This window comes from Dasypus novemcinctus, chromosome 8 (assembly GCF_030445035.2).
Source record: "Dasypus novemcinctus isolate mDasNov1 chromosome 8, mDasNov1.1.hap2, whole genome shotgun sequence".
Classification (NCBI taxonomy): Eukaryota; Metazoa; Chordata; class Mammalia; order Cingulata; family Dasypodidae; genus Dasypus; species Dasypus novemcinctus.
In genome coordinates this window covers 57,614,328-57,636,763 of record NC_080680.1, presented here as the reverse complement: position 1 = coordinate 57,636,763, position 22,436 = coordinate 57,614,328, and the positions used below count along the sequence as shown (strand labels likewise).

The 22,436-nt window shown below is 38.9% G+C and overlaps 1 protein-coding gene across 1 annotated transcript in view; it reads left to right on the top strand.

The window, feature by feature from the left end:
- Positions 1-22,436, top strand: part of FREM1 (FRAS1 related extracellular matrix 1) — a 161,804-nt gene that overhangs the window by 32,030 nt on the left and 107,338 nt on the right. Inside the window, exons 3-7 of the mRNA XM_058301883.2 lie at positions 5,284-5,378; positions 6,884-7,185; positions 8,499-8,695; positions 17,280-17,603; positions 19,978-20,086. Of these exons, the coding sequence (XP_058157866.1) occupies positions 5,284-5,378; positions 6,884-7,185; positions 8,499-8,695; positions 17,280-17,603; positions 19,978-20,086 (1,027 nt within the window). The remainder of the gene's footprint in view (positions 1-5,283; positions 5,379-6,883; positions 7,186-8,498; positions 8,696-17,279; positions 17,604-19,977; positions 20,087-22,436) is intronic.

Sequence of the window (22,436 nt, the reverse complement as noted above, 5' to 3'; positions counted from 1 at the left end):
AATGCACCAAAGCAATAAGTCTTTCTAGTTTCTCTTCTTTAATTGAAGAGAACTCTTCTAAGTTCTACCTGCCAGCTGGACCGTATAGAGCAGCTAATCATCAAGGGAAAAGCACCAGGTAAGAGAATTAAACATCTCTCATTTTAGGTACATCATCATCATTCTATGAGAAACATAAACAAACAAACAAATAAACAAGTGGGGAATGAACCTGGGGCAGCCTTTGAAGGGTCGGCATTAGCAGTCACTTCCGTGGTGGGATATGGGCAGTCTTGCTGGAATTCCTTTTCCAAATGGTCTCACCCACTGCCAGTCAGGTGCTTTTGGAAAAGGGATTAATATTATGATTTCAAGACATTTCATGACCTCAGAATGGCAAAGGTAAAGCTTGAAGACATGTTCATCTATTACCATCACTTGAACAGTTCTTTGAGTAAGAAAAGTAGAAGAGAGATGTGAATATATTTCACTTTAAATATACACCATTCAAAAAAGTCTGCATAACATTTTTTTCTTTAAGTAAGAATCTTGGAGACCTTTTGTTAAAGCGTATGCTTTAGTCAATCCTTTCGGAGGCTGAAGAATTACTTTTAGTTCACTGGGGTTAAAAAGTCTGTATTTTCATCTATTGTATTTGCTAATATACAATATTATATTATACAATATATTAGTGTACCTAATATACAATAGAAAATTTTTTCTGGTTGCAATTGCTCCCCAATGCAAACAATCTTGAGAATATGCAACACCGGATGCACTACTACTTCTGGACAAATTCACCATTCCATTTGCTGACCTGTGGACATTAATTTTTCTCCATTTGGCTAAAGAAATATATTTCATGACTTTATTCAAAAGTGATGCTAGATACAGAGATGGAAAAAAGGGACTTGAATGTATGCTAGCTCAAACTGAAATTCTAGATCAGGGGTTCTTCACAAGGGGTCTGTGAGCTTGAATTGAAATTCAGAAAAAACCATTATTCTTGTGGGGACATGTTGGTGCTAGGGTGATGTATTTATTAAATAATACACAGTATAGTGTGGGCTTAATAAGGGGCCCATGGTTTTCACCTGATTGGCAAAGGGGTCTGTAGAAACCAAAAGGTTAAGAACCCTTGGTCTAGATGTTCCACTTACCACACTTATAGTTCAATTCTGAAAAACATAAAAGTTCTGTGGAAGGGTCACCTACCTTCAGGAGTATTCCTGATGTGATAACCAAGAGTTTCCCTCCAGCCACCTGTGAAGTTTTCTTTTGCTAAATACCTTCAGATGGGCATCTAAAAATGTTACGAGAATGCAGTGGCCCTTGGCTCTAAGGCACTGAATTTCCAATTTTTTGGTAATTGCAACATCTCCCCACTTTCTCCCAGCATAACTTACACTCTGAAAGTGTGTTCGATTGGCATGCGTCAGTAGGAAAATGCATAGACTTGGAATAGCTTACACCTGCGACCCAGATGTGCTAAATGGGATGGGTAGGTGATTCAAATAAGCTCAGTGGCAGGCAGTGGAGACCCAGCCACAGGAACAGCTATCAGAAGCAAACTGTAAATCCTTGGGGTTCTGAGGAAAATCAAGATAGGACTCTAATCCTAGAGGAACTGGGTTCTTGGTAAAACTGGGACCCGATGGCTGTTCCAGTATTTGTGAGTGCCCTATAAAGACTGATAAACTGATACCCTGTGTTCCTCCCAATCAAGATATATATTTAAAAATTGCTCAACGTTTATTTAGAATTGAGGTTGAGCATTATGTGGGGGAGGATGAGAAGCAAAACTCTTGCCAATAGCACATAGTTGTAAGCTGTGGTCCAGCAGTATTCAGCTCTGGGCCCAAGAATGGACACTCCACCAGGCCAAACAAAACTCTTTGGTTCACCAGATGTTCCCTCTTTGGCAGACAATTTCGATTGGATCTGATCTGCTATTACTTAGGCCAGTCTCTAAGGAATCTCCTCTTCCCACCCCAAGTAGCTTATGCCTTCTAAACACATATGGCACCCTGCCTGAGAATAATTACATTGTCCCCATTTTATAATCTCAGTAATTTTTTTTTTAGGTACCAGGACCAGTAACTGAACCCAGGAACTCATTTGTGGGAGGCCTGTGCTCAACCACTAGCCACATCAGTTCCCCTGACCTGGCTCCCTTGTCTGTTTGCTCATTGTTTTGCTTGTTTATTTTTGCTCATTGTTTGCTCATTGTTTTTGCTCATTGTCTGTTTGTTTTTCTTTAGGAGGCACTAAAGGACCTATCCCAGAACTTCCCATGTGGGAAACAGGCTCTCAACTGCTTGAGTCATATCTGCTCCTTGCTTGTTTTTGCTCATTGTCTGTTTATTTTCTGTTTCTTTTCTTTGGGAGGCACTGGAAACTGAATCTGGGACCTCCCATGTAGGAGGTGGGTGCTCAACTGCTTGGGCCACATCTGCACCCTCAGGGATGTTTTAGTAGTCTTGGTCATTTGGCCTGCTCTGAGGCACTGGGGAGCACAAAGGGGTAGAATAGGAGTTAACAGAAGTAGGTAACAAAACAAAAACAAAACAAAAAACCCTTACTTTGTCATAAGGATCAAGTGATCTCCATCTCAAACTTTATCTGATTTTAAAGCAAAAACCTAGTTAATTAGAAAGACGACTTGGAACAGAAACAACAAAATGCCTGGTTGACTTATGAAACTCCTGACTTAGGGACTGGGGCAGGGCCCCGAATACATTCAGGTGGCTCCCGAGCGCGCTTTTGTTCATTAAAGAAATAAAGAATCCTGTCCAGAATATTCAGTGAATGCATTTCCAGATGTGAATCTGCTGAGGTTAGGATTTGTAAGAGATTTATATTTTTTAAAATTCATTCAACAGAAAAAGAGTTGATTAAAATGTGGAGTTTCATCACCTTCTTGTCAAATACTAGAATTTCGTACCATAGTGAAATCTGTTGATCGGGAAAGTTTGTTTCTCAAATTGCCAGGTGATCGTTCTGGTTTTTTGGTATTCTAATAGTTTCGAGAAAAACAAGAGCCCCAAGCAAAATCTGTTTTTTAAAGGAATTTGTGCTTGTTTTTAATCCGGCTGGTTCAGTCTTCCCCAGGGATTCATTTCTAATGGAGTTTTGAAATTAAGTCTAGTCAAGCACTCACACACACATGCACACACAGCCTAAACATTGTTCTTTAATAGACCTTAATAGTAAGTTGAAAACAAGGCTTATGTGAACCCACTTCTAGTGAGACGATTGTATTAACAACACCCTGCTGTGTAATGAACAGTTTCATGTGATTTGCAAAGAAAATGTTGTTTAACATCTGTTCAATTAGTGTTTTCATTTCATTACTGAAGTTTGTCTTAGGACCAACAGGTTCATTTTCCTATTGGATATTTGGAAAGGGATTTCAGTCTGTACATACCACTACCTTCTGTTTAGATATCCCTCTTGATATAGTCAATTAGATGAGGGTGACGGCAGCCTGTATACCTCGTGTTTTCGAGACAAGATTTCCTCATGCACAGCACTTCTCATACCTGTTCCAAAGCAAGAAATTTCCAGAGTGGAAAAGCACCCCATTTTAGTGCTGAGCGTGCTCTTTTCAAGAGAAAATACGGCAGTGAGAAAATATCTCTAGTTTGAACCAGTTTACTGCCATTAAAGTGAGTAATGAGGTAGGAATGTGTGACAATTTAATTATAAATTGTAATTGAAAAGCAGTTGAAGTGGAAAAAAACAAAGCTAGACAGTAATTAGAAAAGGATTTAGCTCTCCTTTGTTTTAGTTAGTAAATTTATGGACAATTATGGTTGTCGCCTTTTATAAAAGGAAAACATATTATGAAGCATAAAACAGATGTTTCTTTTAACAAAGCAGATTGTTTCTTTATTGCTATGACTGTTTGTCAATGAGATAGGGGAAGGTCTTTCTTTTAGCTCTTTCTTCATTGCCAATTAAGAAGAGGAACCAATGATGTCTGTGGGGAAAGAAAATCATTTGTATTAGTGATGAAGTCTCTCCAGAGTGGATTATGTTACCTGAAAAAGTTTGAGACTGTAAAAAGGTACAGACTAGTGATGAATGGTTCTTAGAACCAAGTCAGATTCAGCAGAATGAAGGTCATGATGTGGGAGGAAGAGAAGGTCCTGTTTTTAAAAACTAGGCATGGAAGAGTTAGCAGTTTCCTTATTAATTGTGAATGAGGTGATAAAGTTCATCACAATTTTATTTTACTAGAGGAAATTGCCTTTAAGTTTCCATTTGTCTCATTAGTCATTTCTGCTATTATACAACTATTAAAAACAGTCTTTTGGAAGTACATGATAGATAACGATGGGTCTTGCTTGGTCCTGATTGAAAACAATAGTGTCCACAGTCAATGACTTCATCTTTCAATATATAAAAAAAGAAAGAATTAAAAGGGAAAGAAAAAACATATAGAAAACTAGCACAGCATGCCTGTGCATAGAGTTATGGAAACCTTTGCGTGCATGTGCGCAGTTAGACCTCTCTAACTCAATTGACACGAACCCCTGGTGAGTGTGGGTAAGTAACATTTTGGTAAATGAAAGCATATTTTATTTTATTTTTATAAGATTTATTTATTTCTCTCTCCCTCCCCCACCCTGACCCTGGTTGTCTGTTCTCTGTGTCTATTTGCTGCGTCTTCTTTGTCCTCTTCTGTTGTTGTCAGCGGCACGGGAATCTGTTTCTTTTTGTTGCGTCATCTTGTTGTGTCAGCTCTCCATGTGTGCTGCACCATTCCTGGGCAGGCTGCACTTTCTTTCGCGCTGGGCGGCTCTCCTTATGGGGCACACTCCTTGCACGTGGGGCTCCCCTACTCAGGGGACACCCCTGCATGGGGGGGGGCACTTCTTGCACGCATCAGCACTGCGCATGGGCCAGCTCCACACAGGGCAAGGAGGCCCGGGGTTTGAACCATGGACATCCTATTTGGTAGATGGATGCCCTAACCACCGGGCCAAGTCTGCTGCCGAAAGCATATTTTAAATGCACTATACACTATAAAAACATATTGTTGAGAGAGGCAATCACGCTTTAATTTATCTGCTTTATTGGTTTGAATGTTCATTATTTAGATATTTTCCAAACAAGACACAGTTTTTTAAGTAGGATGGCGAGATGGCATAAGGGATCAGGTAGAGGAGGTTGTGGTGAAAATGGTTATACACATAAAACACTAACAGACCATAATTTCTCCAGAGTGTTCTCTACTTCAAAATAAAATTTTGTACCAATTTTCTCATAGATATTTATCCGTTTCTTCATGTGAAATAGGTATTTGACTGCCATTTCCTTCCCAACGAAGTAGAGTATATTCACAACGGTTGCCCAATTCTTGATGAAGACACGGTGAAGCTTAGACTTTACAGGTAAGCAGCAATGCAATATTGCTTATTCTTTGCCAGGGAACCGTTCTGTATAATTGTTAGGGCTCTGTCTGTGGATGGGTATTTTCTAAACATGAAAGTAATCAGTAGAAACTGGGGACCTGAGGATGTGAGACAAGAATTACAGCTAACTTTAAATGATCTGTATTTGTATCATCTTCCTTGGGGCTTTTCTGGGATAAATTGTTAGCCCTACTCTGTTTCCCTTTAGTGTTCTTGTCCAGCTATCTCTGATTGTTCCAGTTGAGATCTCTTCCATTTTTAAGCACATATAATAAAAAAAGTCTTTTAAAAATCAATTATAAAGTTAAACATAGAGGTACCATACGTCCTAGCCAGTCCACTCCTGTGTATATACCCAGAAGAAATGAAGGCAGGACCTTGAACAGATACTTGTACACCACTGTTCATAGCAGCATTATTCATAATAACCCAAAGCTAGAAACAAGCCAGCTGTCCCTCAATAGGTGATTGGATGAACAAAATGTGGTATATACAATGGAATATTTTTCAGTTGTAAAAAGGAATGAAGTTCTGATATATGCTAAAACATGGATGCATCTTGAAAGCATTATGTTGAGTGAAATATACCAGACACAAAAGGACCAATATTGTTATGACTCCACTTTTATGAAATATTCAGAATATGGAAATTTATAGAGACAAAAAAATATTATACCTTAGTGGTTACCAGGGTCTGAGGGAGAGGGGGTTGGGGAAGTATTGCTTAACAGGCGCAGAGTTTCCTTTTGGAGTCATGAAAAGGTCTCAGTAATAATAGTGGTGATGGTAGCACAATATTGTGAATATAATTAATACCACTGAAGTGTATACTTTAAGATGGTTATATCATCGATTAGAAGATTTATTATTGATACGCACTTATAGCACTCATTAATTTTCTCCACTCAAAAAGAATGACAAGCCTTCTCTGCTAGTCTCTAAATATCCCCTGCGAGGAGAGTCACTGAGGAGATGGAGGGAATGGAGGGAACAATTACTGAATACTCTTTGCAGGCCAAGCACTGAGCTGGGCACCCAAACTAGATTACAAATGACCTCCCACATTGTGCTGTCTCTGAAGAACAAAAATGCGTTGGTGCTTTGGAAAAGTCCCCAACCTTTCATCCCCTAATTAAAATTCAAACAGTAATTATACAGGCTTGATGTTCTTAAATTACTTATGCACTCATAGAATCTCTTAAGTATCTGAGCTCTTATCAGTCTTTACATGGTATGGCTGATGGGTCTGTGCGCAGATGTTGAAAGAAAGGTGATTGAAGGAGGTGACAGAAAAATGTGTTTACACCAAACTAAAGAGAAGGGAAAAGAGCACAGAGGTTGAATGTAGATTCTGAAACAAAACTCACACTCTACCCAATATACAAATTGTGTGAAGGTCAATCTTTAAGCTTCAAGCCAGGTTTACAGGTATCAGAAGCAACTGAGCACCAATAAATACCATGTTTGCTCCATTTTCTTCCTAGATTTACTGAAACAGACACCTTCACGGAAAACTTTATTCTGCGGATCTATCTCCTGGAACCAGACTGTAACATCATCCGCATGACTAACAATGTGCTGGAGGTGTCTGAATTCTACGGCCTGTCCCAAGCGATTGATAAGAACGTGCTCGGATTTGATTACGATGGGACGGCTAGCCTGGAGTGCACGGTCAGGCTGGACCCAGCGGGCACCCAGCTGCCCGCCCATGGCCAGGTGGTCCGGGTGGAGCCCCAGCCGGAAGAACCTCGTGGAGATGAGCCACGCAGTTTATTCTCTGAGTCCCGTATGATACATTATAATGCTTATCTGGATGTTACTAACATTGACCAAAAGATCTATAAATGGTCATCTTCCAACATGACAAAGAATTTTCCTTAACGTATATGAGTTTTAACTGGTTGAAAAAATGTGGTATAGTGGTTCAGATCAGGAAGACCTGAGTTTGAAAATGGCCTGTGCTATTTTTGTTTGGTGTGATTTTAGGCATGTTTCTTTAACCCATCTAAGCCTCTGTAAAACAGGAAAGGATAATAGATGCTCCATGGTTTTGTCCTAAGGATGAGAGTGAGATCACATGCCCCAAGTGCTTAGTGCAGTGTCTAGCGTATAGTAAGTGCTCAGTAATTGCCAGCTCCTGTTAGTATTAGTAGTAATGGCAGCAGTAGGAGGTGTTGTTGGTGTATGTAGTAAGCATTACTAGACTCTAAGCAAGTTTGAAGTAGTGCTGGTGGGCAGCAGCATGGTTTAAACCAGGAGAATTGATGGTTAATGTTCCTTCTGCTATTCATTCACTCAATATATCTTGAGTACCTCCTATATGCATAGTGCCCTGGTACTATGGGAAGACCAAGAAATAAAAAGGATAATCATAGTCATAATAATACCTTGAATTTTGGACAGAAGTTTATAGCTAAAGATACATCTCATTTGGTTTTCAAAGACATCTGTGGTTAAGTTGTAGAATCCTCATTTTATACACAAAGGAAAAAAATAAGTGTCCTGTGAGTATCATATACCCCACAAGATTTGAAAACTATAGCTGGGCCAAGACAGGAAGACTACTGGAAAGACATTTATGGTTTTCAGTGAAAGGAAGAGAGTGGCTTAGCTCAGAGGCCAAAGAATATTTAAGAGAAGGTTTAGTTGAAAGGCTAACTGGATCTGGAAGGCTATGCAGCGTTTGATAGCATGATGAGCACAATGTGAGGAGCTCAATGTTAATGAGTCGGATGCTCTAATAGAGATTGTATGATGGAGCCATCGTGCTGATTCTGCAAAGGAAAGCTGGAGCTAGACTGTGGAAAGCCTTAGTGAGCCAATGGCTTATTTGTTCAAGCACCAGAAAATACATTTTTTTATTTTTTCTCTTAGTGCAACTTTTATTGGGCAAGGGACTGGTGAGATAACTGGTCAACTGTTCTTTTCAGTAAAAGGAAATTACAGATTTTCAGAATAATGACAACCAATGCAAGGAATGACTAGAGGGAACACATGAGAATTCTTGGGGTGTAAATAATATGGGAGGGAGGAACTGTTCTTAAATTTTATAATTTTTATGTTCAAGTGACTGTATTAATCCAATTCTGTATATTTTAGAACTGGGAACAGAATTGAGGTGTCCAGGTGGAAGCTGTACCCTAGAGCTGAAGAAAATAGATAGTCTCAAAGTGAGTTGTGAGGAGTTCCTTTTGATGGGGCTTCGATATCAACATTTGGATCCTCCTTCACCCAACATTGATTACATCTCCATCCAACTGGATCTCACAGATAGCAGGAGTAAAATCATATATAAGGTAGAGCTTCGTTTTATTTGTTTTTGTCTCCAGCTGACCCAGCCAGAGAGCCAGTTCCATGGAGTGTTCATTTTGACCTCCATGCCAGGGAGAGTTCCCTGGCCTATTCTGTCTGGAACTGCCCAGTGATTCACCGGAACTGCAGGCTTGCTTGTTCTTCCAGTAATTTAAAATAGTAGCTTTTAACTATAATCTCTGTATTTAGTTTCCCTTCCCTGGCGCTGATTTAGCGCTACATCTGTAAGGCAACTTGAGAAGAACTAAGGCTAGTTACACGCCAACCTTCCCTCTTTCCATTCAATACTCTTCAGCTTGTCATTTGACCTTTTTAATACCTTCTCTTTCATGATTCCTTTTCTCATTGATTATTAGAATCATTTTTCACCTGTGGAGGAAATTAAGGGGTCTACACACTCATTCTTCAAGGCCATGGGAGACTGGGTGGGGGGATGGGAACCTCAGTCCAACTTTTATAATTGTAGCAATATGTCATTTTCACTCTTCCATAGGTTTGGATGGGGGGGCTTTGTCCTCAAGGAGGCCGTGCTCCCAAAAACTTCCTCCCATCTTCCAATCTCTTAAATTCTCCTGTCCTTTCCTCCCTTGATGTCATCATATTAAAATGATATGAAATATCAATTTACATGAAATATTTGACATGCAATTCTATTATTTCATGTAATCTATAATTTGCCTATTTGGGAACCTTAGGCAACTGTGCACTTGCTAAAACAGCTGAGATTTTGAGTTGATAAAAGATGACCCAAAATTACATTTGTGGAAGACCTACCTTTCACAATCTGTCTTCTCACTAAAATTTCTTTTCAAAGGCCTAATCAAATATTGAACATAAACCCCAAGGAACTGATAAGACAAGGAATGATAAGGGAATGATAAGACAGGATTATGGAATTTTAGAATTGAGATCTGGAAAGAACTTCGAGTTAATCTCATCCAATTGATCAGGTGAATCACTGGGGGAGCTTTTAAAAGATAGATTTCCAATTCCAACACTGTAGTTATGAGCATTAACTCTGTGCGCAGCTTGCCTGGGTTCAAACCTCTACTTAAGCAGCTCTGTGACGTTGAATTTTATGCCACATTTCATCTTACAGTGGGAATAATAGTACCTACTTTGTAGAGTGAGAGGATTAAATGAGATAATACTTATAAAGCACTTAGCACAATGCCTAGCACGTAGTAGAACTATGCAGGCTTGGCCTGTTTAAAAAGGTACCCAGTAAAAACTGATGATCAGTCAGGTTTGAAAATAACTGTTTTAGCCCAAGCTTCTTATTTTATAGTGTGCCCCAGGAAAATGAATTAGCTAGCCCACACACAGGAAAGGGAAGTACCTTGCCATTTCTACAGCTGAGCTAAGACTTAAAAAATCTAGGTCTTCTGATTTCTAGTAGATGTTTTCTTTTTGTTGTTTTGACCTAAAACTCCCTTCACTTTTAAATGTTTCCATTAAAAAAATTTAGAGCCATTTTTCTTCCTGACTTTTATTTTTCCCTCTGTGTATTGAATAGGGATTTATTTATTTATAATTTTAGACCACTTATATTGGGGGTTTACCCATTTAAATGACCTTCTTGTTTTATATGGCATTAATCTATTTCATAATCAATTTGGAATACCATAAAATATGTTCTTTCATGAATATAAAAGTTGTATGGTACTGCAGCAAATATTTAAAACAGATAAAGATATGTAAGAAGAAAACAAAACTAGTATTTCCACCATTGTTTACACACACACACGGTGGGAAGGCAGGCACACTCGAATTAGTTTTGTTTCATTGAATTGAATTTGTATTATATGTGAAGTTTTTTATCTTGTTCCTTCATTATTTGTATGCTTGTATAGTCTATTTTATCAAGTGACTAAATGGCTATTCATCCATAATTTCTTCTAGATTTTTAAAAAACTTTCTACTGTAGTAATGTATATACAGCTCAAAATTTCCCATTTTGACCATTTTCAAGTGTCCAGTTTAGTGTTTCTTTGTTTACATTTGCCTTTTTAATCCATCTGAAATGCATTGTATTACATGGTGAAAAACAAGGAACAGTTTTTTTCCCCCAAATAGCCATATTTTCTCAACACTGTTAAATTACTAATAAATTTGAATATTACATTGTAGTTAAATAAGATTATTACATACGTAGTTATGTGAGATATTATGCAACTATTTCAAGGTCAAGGCTAACTCTTTTGCTCTTTAAATTTGTCTACTTATCCTTGTGACAGTACCATACTATTCTAAATAGTTCTTTTTCATCACTCCTATTCAGAATTTTCCTAGCCATTTTCTCCTACCCTTAGTTCCAGATAAATAAATCATTTACCTAAGTTTCAAAACAAAAGCCCCTAAGGGTTTTTATCAGGATTGCTTTAAAACTATGAATCATTTGGGAAGAATTGGAACATTTACCGTATTGAGTCTTCTCATCCAGAAACATGGCATCTCTCTTCAAGGAGGCAAATGTTTTTCTGTATGTTTCTGTGAAGTTTGCGGTTTTCTTCATGTGAGTTGAGCAACTCATATTAAGTCCAGTCCTAGGCAATTTTGTTTTGTAAAACTATTGAGAATAGAATCTTTCCCCCTTATTATATCTTCTTGTTTGAAATTGATGATAAATAGAAAAGCTTTTTTTTGGGTTTAATTTCTTTTATCAGGCCTTTTCCCTGAATTCAGTAATTCTAAGAATTTTTCAATTCTTTGGGCTCTTAAAGAACATAATTATATCTTCTACCAAAGATGCTAATTTTGTCCTTTCCTTTTCAGTAATAATTCCCCTTTTATTCTGCTCTATTTCACATTGGTTCAGCTAGAACAGTATTAAATATAGTGATGTTTTTAAGAATCTTCTTATATTTTGTCAATGTCAACTGCCTGCATTGTCCTTTTGAATGCTTCTTGCCTTGAATTCACCCTTGTTTCAAATTAATATAATTACCTCTGCTTGTTTTCCTTACATAATAAATTTGGATCATCCTTTTAGTTTTAATCTTATTATATAATTTTAAGTGCATATCTTATAAGGCATATATAATTGGATACTTTAATTGAATTTCAGAGTATTTGTTTTGAGTAACAGACTCAAAATATATTTGTTATAATAATGGATATGTGCAATTTTCTATCATCTTACTTTATGCTTGTTTGCTAATTAAATTTTTTTTTGTCTTGCAGAATAGGTCATGTTTTCTTTACCCTTATCTTCACTTATTTGAAAGTTCTTTTTCCCATCTTACGTTTACCTGGATTTAACTCTAAATTAAAAAAAAAAAAATTCTTTAGCCTGTATTTTTTTGGTGATATATTTTAAAATTAATTTATTGACGTATATCATTCATACATAAACATATATAAACAATAAATGTATAATAATAGTTGTGAACTTACAAAACAAACATATATAACATCATACAGGACTCTCATAAATTACCCTACCACCAATAACTTGAATTATTGTTAAACATTTTCTTTAAATGTATGTAGAAGTTTTAATTAGCTTTTTTTGTCTTCATTTTTTTTTTAATATTACATTAAAAAAAATTAGGTCCTTATATACCCCCTACCCCCCTCACCCCACTCCTCCCCACTTAACAACAATCTCCTCCATCATCATGAGACATTCATTGCATTTGGTGAATACATCTCTGAACACCGCTGCACCTCATGGTCAATGGTCCATATCATAGCCCACACTCTCCCACAGTCCACCCAGTGGGCCACGGGAGGACATACAATGTCCGGTAACTGTCCCTGCAGCATCACCCAGGACAACCCTAAGTCCCGAAAATGCCTCCACATCTCATCTCTTCCTTCCATTCCCTACCCCCAGCAGCTACCATGGCCACTTTCTCCACACCGATGCCACATTTTCTTCGATTACTAATCACAGTAGTTCATGAATAGAATATCAGTAAGTCCACTCTAGTCCATACTCTATTCCTCCATCCTGTGGACCTTGGAATGGTTGTGTCCACTCCACATCTATATCAAGAGGGGCCTTAGATTCCACATGGATGCTGGATACAAACCTCCTGCTTTCCGTTGTAGGCATTCTTGGCTCCCTGGTGTGGTGGTTGACCTTCTTCAACTCCATGTTAGCTGAGTGGGTAAGTCCAATAAACCAGAGTGTAGGAGCTGAAGTCTGTTGAGGCTCAGGGCCTGGCTATCACATGGTCAGTCCAGAGATTCAGGTCCCCTGGGTATATATTAAACCCCAGCACCAACTACAGTTCTGGTAAATGTAACAGGAGAGGCTTGTGAACAAAGATCACATCTGAGTCCAGCTCCATCACACAGAAACACAAACTCCAAAGTAGGGCCAGCTGACATGGCACTGAACTCCATCTGCCATGACCATTGAACCTGCGGGTCTCTGTAGCCCTCAGAAGAACCAATACCCAGGATTGTATCTACTTTATCTGTCTCTGGGACTCTGCTGAGGTGTGCATAAGGGCAACCCCTCTGATAACCTCAGAGACTCATAGCCATATAAACTCTTTTTTCCTTTCCATTTCCCCCTTGATTCAGGTCAAAAATAATTTTTAACTCCTGGTATTATATGTAGATTGAGATATTCTGCCGGTCTGAGTTACCCTTTTATTCATGGTCATTTTCTAGTTACATCATCAGCTGGTACTTGGTAGTAATCCCTTGGTGCCAGGGAGGCTCATCCCCGGGAGTCATGTCCCACACTGGGGGGAAGGTAACACATTTACATGCTGAGTTTGGCTTTGAGACTGGCCACATTTGAGCAACACGGAGGCTCTCAGGAGGTAACTCTTAGGCATCCTGCAGCTCTAGGCCTTGTTCCAACACCTTGCATTGTCATGAGACGTTTGTTACAAATTTTGAAAGAATATTGTCAAAATCTTACTATTAATCACAGTCCTTATCTTACATTTGGTGTGTTTTTCCCCCAACCCACCCTATTGTTATTTATTATTATTATTATTATTTTTTAAATATATTTTTTATGACAGAAGTTGTAAACTTATAAAACAATCATGCACATGTGCAGAATTCCCAAACAGCACACTTTCATCAGCACACCATACTGTGGTGGAACATTTGCTACAGATAAGATAATATAATCTGATTGTTACCATATCCATAGTGTACATTTGGCTCACATTTTCCATACTGCCTCATTATCAACACAGTACATCTTAGGCATAGAGGCAAGAATATTATATTATTATGTTAGCCACAGTCCATAGGTCACTCCAGCAGTATTTTTCCCATGCTTCTCCACATTCCCAACACCCTGTGGTAGTGATGTTCATTTGCTGTAACTCACAAAGGACACTTTTGCATCTGTACCATCAACCACAATTTTCATCCACCTCTTGGTTTACTGTGTTATTCAATTCCTAGACTGTATGTACTTTAGATTCTCCTTTAAGAATCCACCACCTACCACCAGGTCTTGAAGATATTTTCCTACAATTTCTTCTAGAAGTTCTTGCTTTTATTTTTAGGTTTTTGATCCATTTTGAGTCAATTTTTGGATAAGGTGTGAGGTAGGGGTTCTCTTTCCTTCTTTTGGCTATGGCTATCCAATTCTTTCAGCACCATTTGTTGAATGCACTCTTCTGCCCAAGCTGTGTGGGTTGGACAAATTAGTCAAAAATCACTAGATCATACATGTGACGGTCTGTTTCTGAACCATAAATTTGGTTCCATTGGTCTATATGTCTGCCTTTATGCCAGTACCATGTTATTTTTACTACTCTAGCTAGGTAATATGATTTAAAGTCTGGAGATGAGGGTTTGCTTTCCCTTTTTATGATGTTTCTGACTATTCAGTACCCCTTACTCTTCCAAATAAATTTGATAATTGTGTTTTCAATTTTTTTTTTAATGCTGGTGGAATTTTTATCGGGATTGTATTGAATCTGTATATCAATTTGAGTAGAGTTGACATCTTAATGATATTTAGTCTTTCAATCCATGAGCATGGAGTGTTCTTCCAGTTATTTAGAACTTTTTTGATTTCTTTTAACATTGAGTTGCTGTTTTCTGAATACAAGTGCTTTACATCATTGGTTAAATTTATTCCTGACTATTTGAGTTTTATCTGTCATATTTTATTTCACCACTCTTTTGATACTTTTATTGAGATAATCTTCATTTCTAGACTCTCTTCCAGGTCTCTCTCTCCTGTCTTTTCTCTTCAGGCTCTAACATACCCTTCAGTATTTCCTGAAAATCTGGTCTCTTGCTTAGAAATTCTCTCAGTTTCTGTTTATCTGTAAATATTCTAATCATGCCCTCATTTTTGAAAGACAGTCTTGCTGCATATAAGATTCTTGGCTGGAAGTTTTTCTCTTGTAGTATCTTAAATATATCAGACCACTGTCTTCTTGCCTCCATGTATTCTGGTGAGAAATCAGCACTTAATCTTATTGGGTATCCCTTATATGTTATGCATTGCTTTTCTCTTGCTGTTCTCAGAATTTTCTCTTTGTCTTTGGAATTTGTCATTCTGATGAATATTTGTCTTGGAGTTGGTCTATTCAGATTTTTTTTGGGTTGGCATATGTTGTGCTTCTTGGACATGTATATCTCTGCCCTTCAATAGGGTTGAAAAATTTTCTACCATTATTTCTTCAAATATTCCTTCTGCCCCTTTTCCCTTCTCTTCTTCTGGGACACTCATGACATGTTTGTATGCATACCTTTTGCTGTCATTTAGGTGTCTGAGACCTTGTTCAATTTTTTCCATTCTTTTCTTCACCTGTTCTTCTGTATGTTCTTTCAGAGGCCATTTCTTCAAGCTCACAAATCTGCTATTATATGATTCCAATGTTTTTTAAATTTCATTTATTGCACCTTCATTCCCATAAGATCTGCTATTTTTCTATGTATGCTTTCAAATTCTTGTGTTCATCCAGTGTCTTCTTAATAGTCTTAATCTCTTTAGCCATTTCATTGAATTTATTAAGGAGATTTGTTTGAACACGTATGATTAGTTGTTTCAACTCCTTTATGTCATCTGGAGGCTTATCTTTTTCCTTTAACTGGGCCATAGCTTTCTGTCTTGGTGTGGTTTGTAATTTTTTGTTGGTGTCTTTGTATCTGGATTACTAGATTTTTTATTCTGGGTGCAGTTTTCTCTTTAGTTTAGGGCTTCCTGCCCTTTCTCCCTTGCTGGTTGTGCAGTAGGAGCCTAGGATATAATTGTTTCTATACGCTGTGGAGGCTCAAACTGTCCTCATTGTGCCAGGAACCAATGAAGCTCCTGACACTTGAGACAAGGAATGTAGAACTGCCCATATCTCCTGTTTCATGGGTATATATGATGTTGGGGGAGGCAGCTCAGACCACAACAAAGAACTCTTTCCAAATACATTTCTTTCTCCCACCTCTTTGAACAGTTTTATTTTCTTATAGTGGGCAAGTAGTTTCTAAAGTCTGGAATTGATTCCGGACAATTTGCTTTGTAAATTCTGCATATAGTATCTGTCTCAAATTCACTTTGAAATCTGATATGTCTTTTTATTGGAGATTGAGTTGAGACTGAAGTGAGAAAAATTCAACTTTAACATTCAATTGCATACATATTACAACTCCTAGTTGTAGCTCTGAAAATTGGGCATAGTTCTCTCAACAGTGGGACACATAAAATCCTGTGGTAACCAGAATCTACTGGTGTGAGGATTCTTCCCGCACATAGCACTTGTGAGGTCCGATCCCATGATGCACTGTTCCATCACCAATCTCCTCCCAGCCACCTCATCTACTTCCTGTCATGTGGTTTTGGAGGGCATGGGGGCAGGATGAAGGAATAAAGTCTGTATAACTTGGTATTCCTTTGGCAGAAGGATGGTTGCTCTAATCTCCAGACTAAGAGTAGATAATGGGAATGGATCAAAACAGCCCTAACTTCCTTCAGACTTGCATGTTTGTTCTGTTTCAGGAAGCATTGCATGTTTATTTTGTTCACTGATAGTCATTTTCCATTTAGTGGAATTCTCTCCCCAACTCTGCTTATAATAATAGTTCAGTTTTTTATTTTGGTGTTACCCTTTTTTGCTGATCCTTGAATAATAATGGTGGGTGGGAAAACAAAGTGTTCTTGTACTTGTAGATTTAACATGTTTTGAGTGCCTGCTGTGTGCCAGACACTAAGTGCTTTACATTGGATATTCCATTTAATCCTCACTTAAAACCTGGGAGTCAAATGTTCCATTTACACAAATGGAGGAAAGAAATAAGACTTAGGAATTAAGTAACAAAAGTCATATGTGCTGGACATAGTGTCCTAAGCACAGATACTTCTGATGCCAAAGTCGGTCCCCTCCTGGGGTACTTTAAAAATACCAGTTTTTTTACCCCTTCCTTGGAACAAATAAATTAGAATCTTTGCAGTTGGAGCTTGGGCACTAGTATGTTTTAAAAGCTCCCTGGGTGATTCTCATGGACAGGCAGTTTTCAGATCCCTGTTAGATCCTTCTAGGGCACTGTGGCTTCATGTAAAATATCATGCTATTAACCTGGATGTTATAGCTTCATTCATATTGTTTTCTCCCCTTATGTGTTGTTTTTTTCCTTCAAAAGTCAGAGAGTGCCTGGTTGCCAGTCCACATCCGAGCTGGCATTCCTAACCAGATTCCAAGGACTGCATTCATGTCCATGTTGATTCTGGAAGTGGATCAGTTCATCCTAACCTCTTTGACCACGTCGGTTCTGGACTGTGAAGATGATGAGACTCCCAAACCCTTGCTGGTGTTCAACATCACCAAGCCCCCACCCCAGGGCTATGTGGCTCACCTGTTGGACCATACCAGACCCGTCTCCTCATTCACCTGGAAAGATCTAAGTGACATGCAGATTGCCTATCAGCCGCCAAATGGTAGCCATTCTGAGAGGAGGAATTATGAGGTAAGGAGGAGGGGAAGCCAAGCTCCTAGCCTAGTTGGTATTCACAGAGGTATTTAAGAGACTCCACCTGTGAACATCCAATTCTTTCATACATTCATTGCCTCAGAAGGTAATCAATCATTGTAAATCAGAACAACAAATTCAGATGCCCAGCATAGTCTGCCAGGAGATGTCAATGAGCCATCCTGGACCAGGGAGACTGTGGCAACCTAAAGAGAGAGCCTGTACCTCACTGAGCAGCTGCAACTCAGTTGCAGTAGTGGCCATAGAGACACACCCAGGGTTGCTAAAGCTCTCATTTTTAAGAAATATTAGAAATCTGGATTTTTCTCTAAAGTGTTTCCATTTTTAAATATAGAAAACAACCTAAAATGTAAAACATCTCATGTTGGTTACAATGTACCTCTCAGGGCCATATTTGGCCCAATAGGGTTCACCACTATAAGTCAGGTGCTCTTGACAGCCTTTTTGCATTACATAGACCATTGAAATTGAAGGTGAGTTTTATCATTCTTTTACTGATAACTTATTTTATTATTTTTAATTGGTTGAGGTCCTTAATTTTGATTAGTAACACTGACTCAGGATAGGAGATTCTCTAATCTCATTTGATAACTAATTTCTCCTTCAGGAAATTCTTTCTATCCTAATCAGAATCTCTTCTGCCGCAATTTCAGGGACTTGCCTCTTGATTTGTACCCAGTGAGAATGGAGAGCAGTGGTTACAGTCTGCCACATAATACTTTTACGTGCTTGAAGACCCACCAGCAAGCTGATTCAAACATGATGGAAAATTGTAAAGGAGCAGACTGATGCAGACTTGTTTAGGTTTCTTATGGAAAATGAGTGTCCCTGGAGTTACCAAATTGGCCTCCATGTAATTTAGGCCTTTTTAGCATTTAGCCTCAAGGGCAGACAAAAGACTTCAGCCTATAAATGCTGTGCTTTGCCCTTTGCTTTTAATTTCTTCACTTTATAGTAATGTATGGCAGCTGTGTTTTCCTTTCCTGCCCTTGCCGCTCCTGGCTTCCCTGTTATGAAGTCATTTCTCATGACACATCCAGGTTTCCCTTGAGCTCACAGACAATCGTCCACTACTGTGGCTGCTTCCTGTGTGTCTTGTCTGGCAGTGTGGGATGGAACTCTTAAAGTACCTGTCCAAATGCCATGATTTTTTTTTATTAGACGATAACTCCCAATTTTCTCCATGGAGATTATGGACTTTTCAGATTACATGAAAGCTGCAAAGTGGAAGCCTAACCTCTATGGAGGTGTGTTCATTCAGGCACCTCAGTGGGACTCTGCAGAGCAGGACAATGGCCAGCTGTCCTGAATCTGACCCTTCCCTGGGCAAGGATGCCTGAGGTACAGCGTTCTTGCAGGCATTTTTGCCTCTTTGGAAAATTGAAATTTACTTTTTTTAGGTATGACTCTTACTTGTACTTGAGAAGAAAGTTCTTAAGAGAACATAATATACAATTTCATATGGTTCAGCCTCATACATGTTTATACTACTCCTCCAAAAATGACATCCCCTGCCTGAGGGTAGTTTCAGTCTGTTACTTTGGCACCCAGGAGTCTGTTTCTATAGTTATTTAGTATAGTTATTTAGTATTGCTTTCTGCTTATTCTCATCCTCTCAGATGGACCATACCTTCTTTAAAGTAGGTGTTGTGCCTTGCATTTCTTTAGTAGAGCTCATCTTTCTCTGTCAACACCTGGCGCAATATACAGCACAAAGTAAACGCTCAAAACCTATCGTATAGTCCCGACTTATTAACTATGGATCTCATGGGAATAAATAAATCTAGATATTTGAAAATAAGTCTAGCAGGAGAGATGCCTCTAGGTTCAAGGTTTCTTAAGAGTGGCACTATTAACCAAGATTCTTTCTAGTGGGTTGGGGCTGTGCATGGTAGAATGTTAGCAGCATCCCTGACCTCTCCCCACTAAATATCTGCAGCACCCTCCCTCCCCAGTTATGAGGCCCCAAATCCCTCCAGACATTGCTAAATGCCCCTGAGAGGTGAAATCGTGCCCAGTTGAGAACCACTTACCTTGACGCTGTGCCTTTGAGAAAGGCTCCAGTGGACTGATGCAGGGCTGAGACAGGCTCCCAGGAGAATGAAATGATGCTCTCCAGCATACTTACTAGTTCCCAGTTAATAAATTCTTTCATGGAGTGGAACATCTTTCTAAAAAAATTTATAAATGAAAGCTCTGGAGCCTAAAAAAAAGTGAAGTCAGGCTGTCAAAGATGAGATCAGGTAGCAGCAGAAACCTGAATCAGTGTGTGGTGAATACCACAGAATTAATAGTACTTTAATACTATAATTTGTTGGCAGGTGATTCATGTACATCTCTTTGTCTACAGATGGAGTTGGAGGTATCTGACTTCTTCTTTGAAAGGAGTGCACCTATTACAGTTCATATTTCCATCAGAACAGCAGATACGAATGCCCCACGAGTGTCCTGGAACACAGGTGAAGCTCAGTAGAGGGTGTCAAGCAACATAACACAGAAGGAATACAAGAAAGTGTATGGGTCAGGAAAGAGAGGCAATTTTATTCCCATTTCACACATGAGGCAGCTGAAACCCAGATAGGTTTAGGGGTTTTTCCAAGAATAGCAGATCCTTCCCTCCCTCCCTCCTTCCCTCCCTCCCTTCCTCTTTCCCTTTCTCCTTCTTTCTTTCCTTCTTTCCTTCTCATTTTTCTTCTTTTCCTTTCCTTTATTTTTCTTTTCTTTTTCTAATGGCAGTATGAGAAACTTAAATCCAGGACTTCTGAGTCCTAGTGCCCAGTTCTTTTCCCTGCAGGAAGTAAGCCAAAGGATGCCTTTCAACTAAATGAAGCAAAAAAAAAAAGTGACTATTTGTGATATTGAGCTGTAGTTGGATTGTGAGAGGAAAGGTTTCCAACTCAGATTGCTTAGAGGAATGGAGGAAAGCGTGAACTGCAGTCCAGTCTGTAATCTTTAGCTTGGGTTACATGGAAACCAACATACATAAATGGGAACTTAAATTTTTTTTTAAAAGGCTTTCTCTACCTCTCAGTTCTGAGTAGCCTCATATTGAAGGCTGATGTCAATGTGGAATATAAATGAAGTCTTTTTCTTTTCTCACCAATATCGTCAACAGCACTCAAAACACACCTAAAAGCAGGGTGGTCCATTCTGTTAAGGGGGAGAGGTTGCGGTGTCTGCTTTAAGTCCTCATGTGCATATGTGTGTGTGTGTGAGAGAGTGAGTGAGAGCGAGCAGGAGAGAGACAGGCAGACAAAGAGACAGAGAATAAAGATAAGAACATCTGCTGGGCAGCCTTAATTCATAAATCTGCTTCTACTCTACCTCCGTTAGGGGGATAATGAGAGAAAAGAAGGACTGGTGGATAGCCTAAAGTTTTGCAATACATAATCACATATTAAGTGGATTCTTCCTTAAGCATAGCAACTGAATAGTCTATATGTGTGTGTGTGATCTGTGACATCCAGGCTTATCATGATAGCACCCTACAGAGTGCTTCAAATCTGGTTTTGATTACTTTGGACATCAGAATCCTTTCCTCAGTGCATTTTTCCTTATATGAACTTAATACATGCCCATTGTAGAAAATTCAGAAAATACATTAAAGAAAATTAAAGGCATTCATTACTCTGCCATAAAGATATAACTGTCCATAGCTTGCTCTCTACATTTCTGGTCTTTCTACTTACCTCTCTGCTGCATCCCATGCTTGATTCCTTGCTGGACTGTGCACTCTTGGCACCAAAACACTGATTTGCAGTCACTGAAATTCCTTCTATGGGCTAGAAAACTTGTTCTTTTTTTTTTTTTTTTTTTAACACTGTCTCTCTTAACCCGTGTTTCCTAGAAAACAGAGCTGAAGCAGATTGTATATACTAACCCTGTACTGAAAATAAAGGAAAAGGGAAGTCAGGCTGAGGAACAAATAAAAAAGATGGTATGATCGAGCTAGAAAAGCTCCACAAGAAAATAGAACTGAACGTTCATTCGGGGCATGACGATGTCTCTAGGGAGAAGATGGAACTGCTGTGTCTGGGAAGACTTAGGCATGGGGTGGAGAAAGGAGGACCAAACTCTCTGTCAGCTCCTTCCCATCTCCTTCCCACTGGGTGTTAACTCCCCACACTTCTAGGTTGGGTTACCAGGCCTCTTCTAAGGCACTGCACAAACATTGTGGTCCCAGACTCAGTTGAGGCCTTGCAAAGACCTGGCTCTCATGCCTGGGAGCGGTTGTAGAAGATGAGGAATGGCGGCAGCCAGGCTTTATAATTGTGCAGACTGTGGGAACCCTCCAAGGGCTGCTCCAGATAGAAAGCAGGCAAGTGGTCGAGGCCTGGAAGGCAGGTGAAACTGGGCCCCTTTAAGGGAGGCATAAACTATGCTCATCAGTGCACTCTTTAAATTTTATCTACTTATTTACGTAAAGAGCTCTGCTGCCTTTCAGGATTCTCTGCAGACTTTGGCTGCCAGCTTCACTGGGTAACGGGAATGGTTGAATGATGCTACAGTCCCCTTTCTCTAACCTGAGTCTGTATTTTTTTTGGCCTTGACTAGTCCTTGCTTTCTCTCCACAGATTTTCTTCAGCATGTTGAGTCCAAGGAAAAGATGTTATTTTAATTTCTTTAGTTACAAAAATCCCTTCTTTATTAGGGTCTAAACTCTGATCCAGTCCTCATTGCAAAGTGACATGTACTCCATATATAACACCATTAGAAATCCCTTCTGGCACAGTTGTTCTGTATTTAAATATTTAACTACTTCACGTTCTCCTTCCCGTGGACTACTTATACTCTCATAAATTATATGCA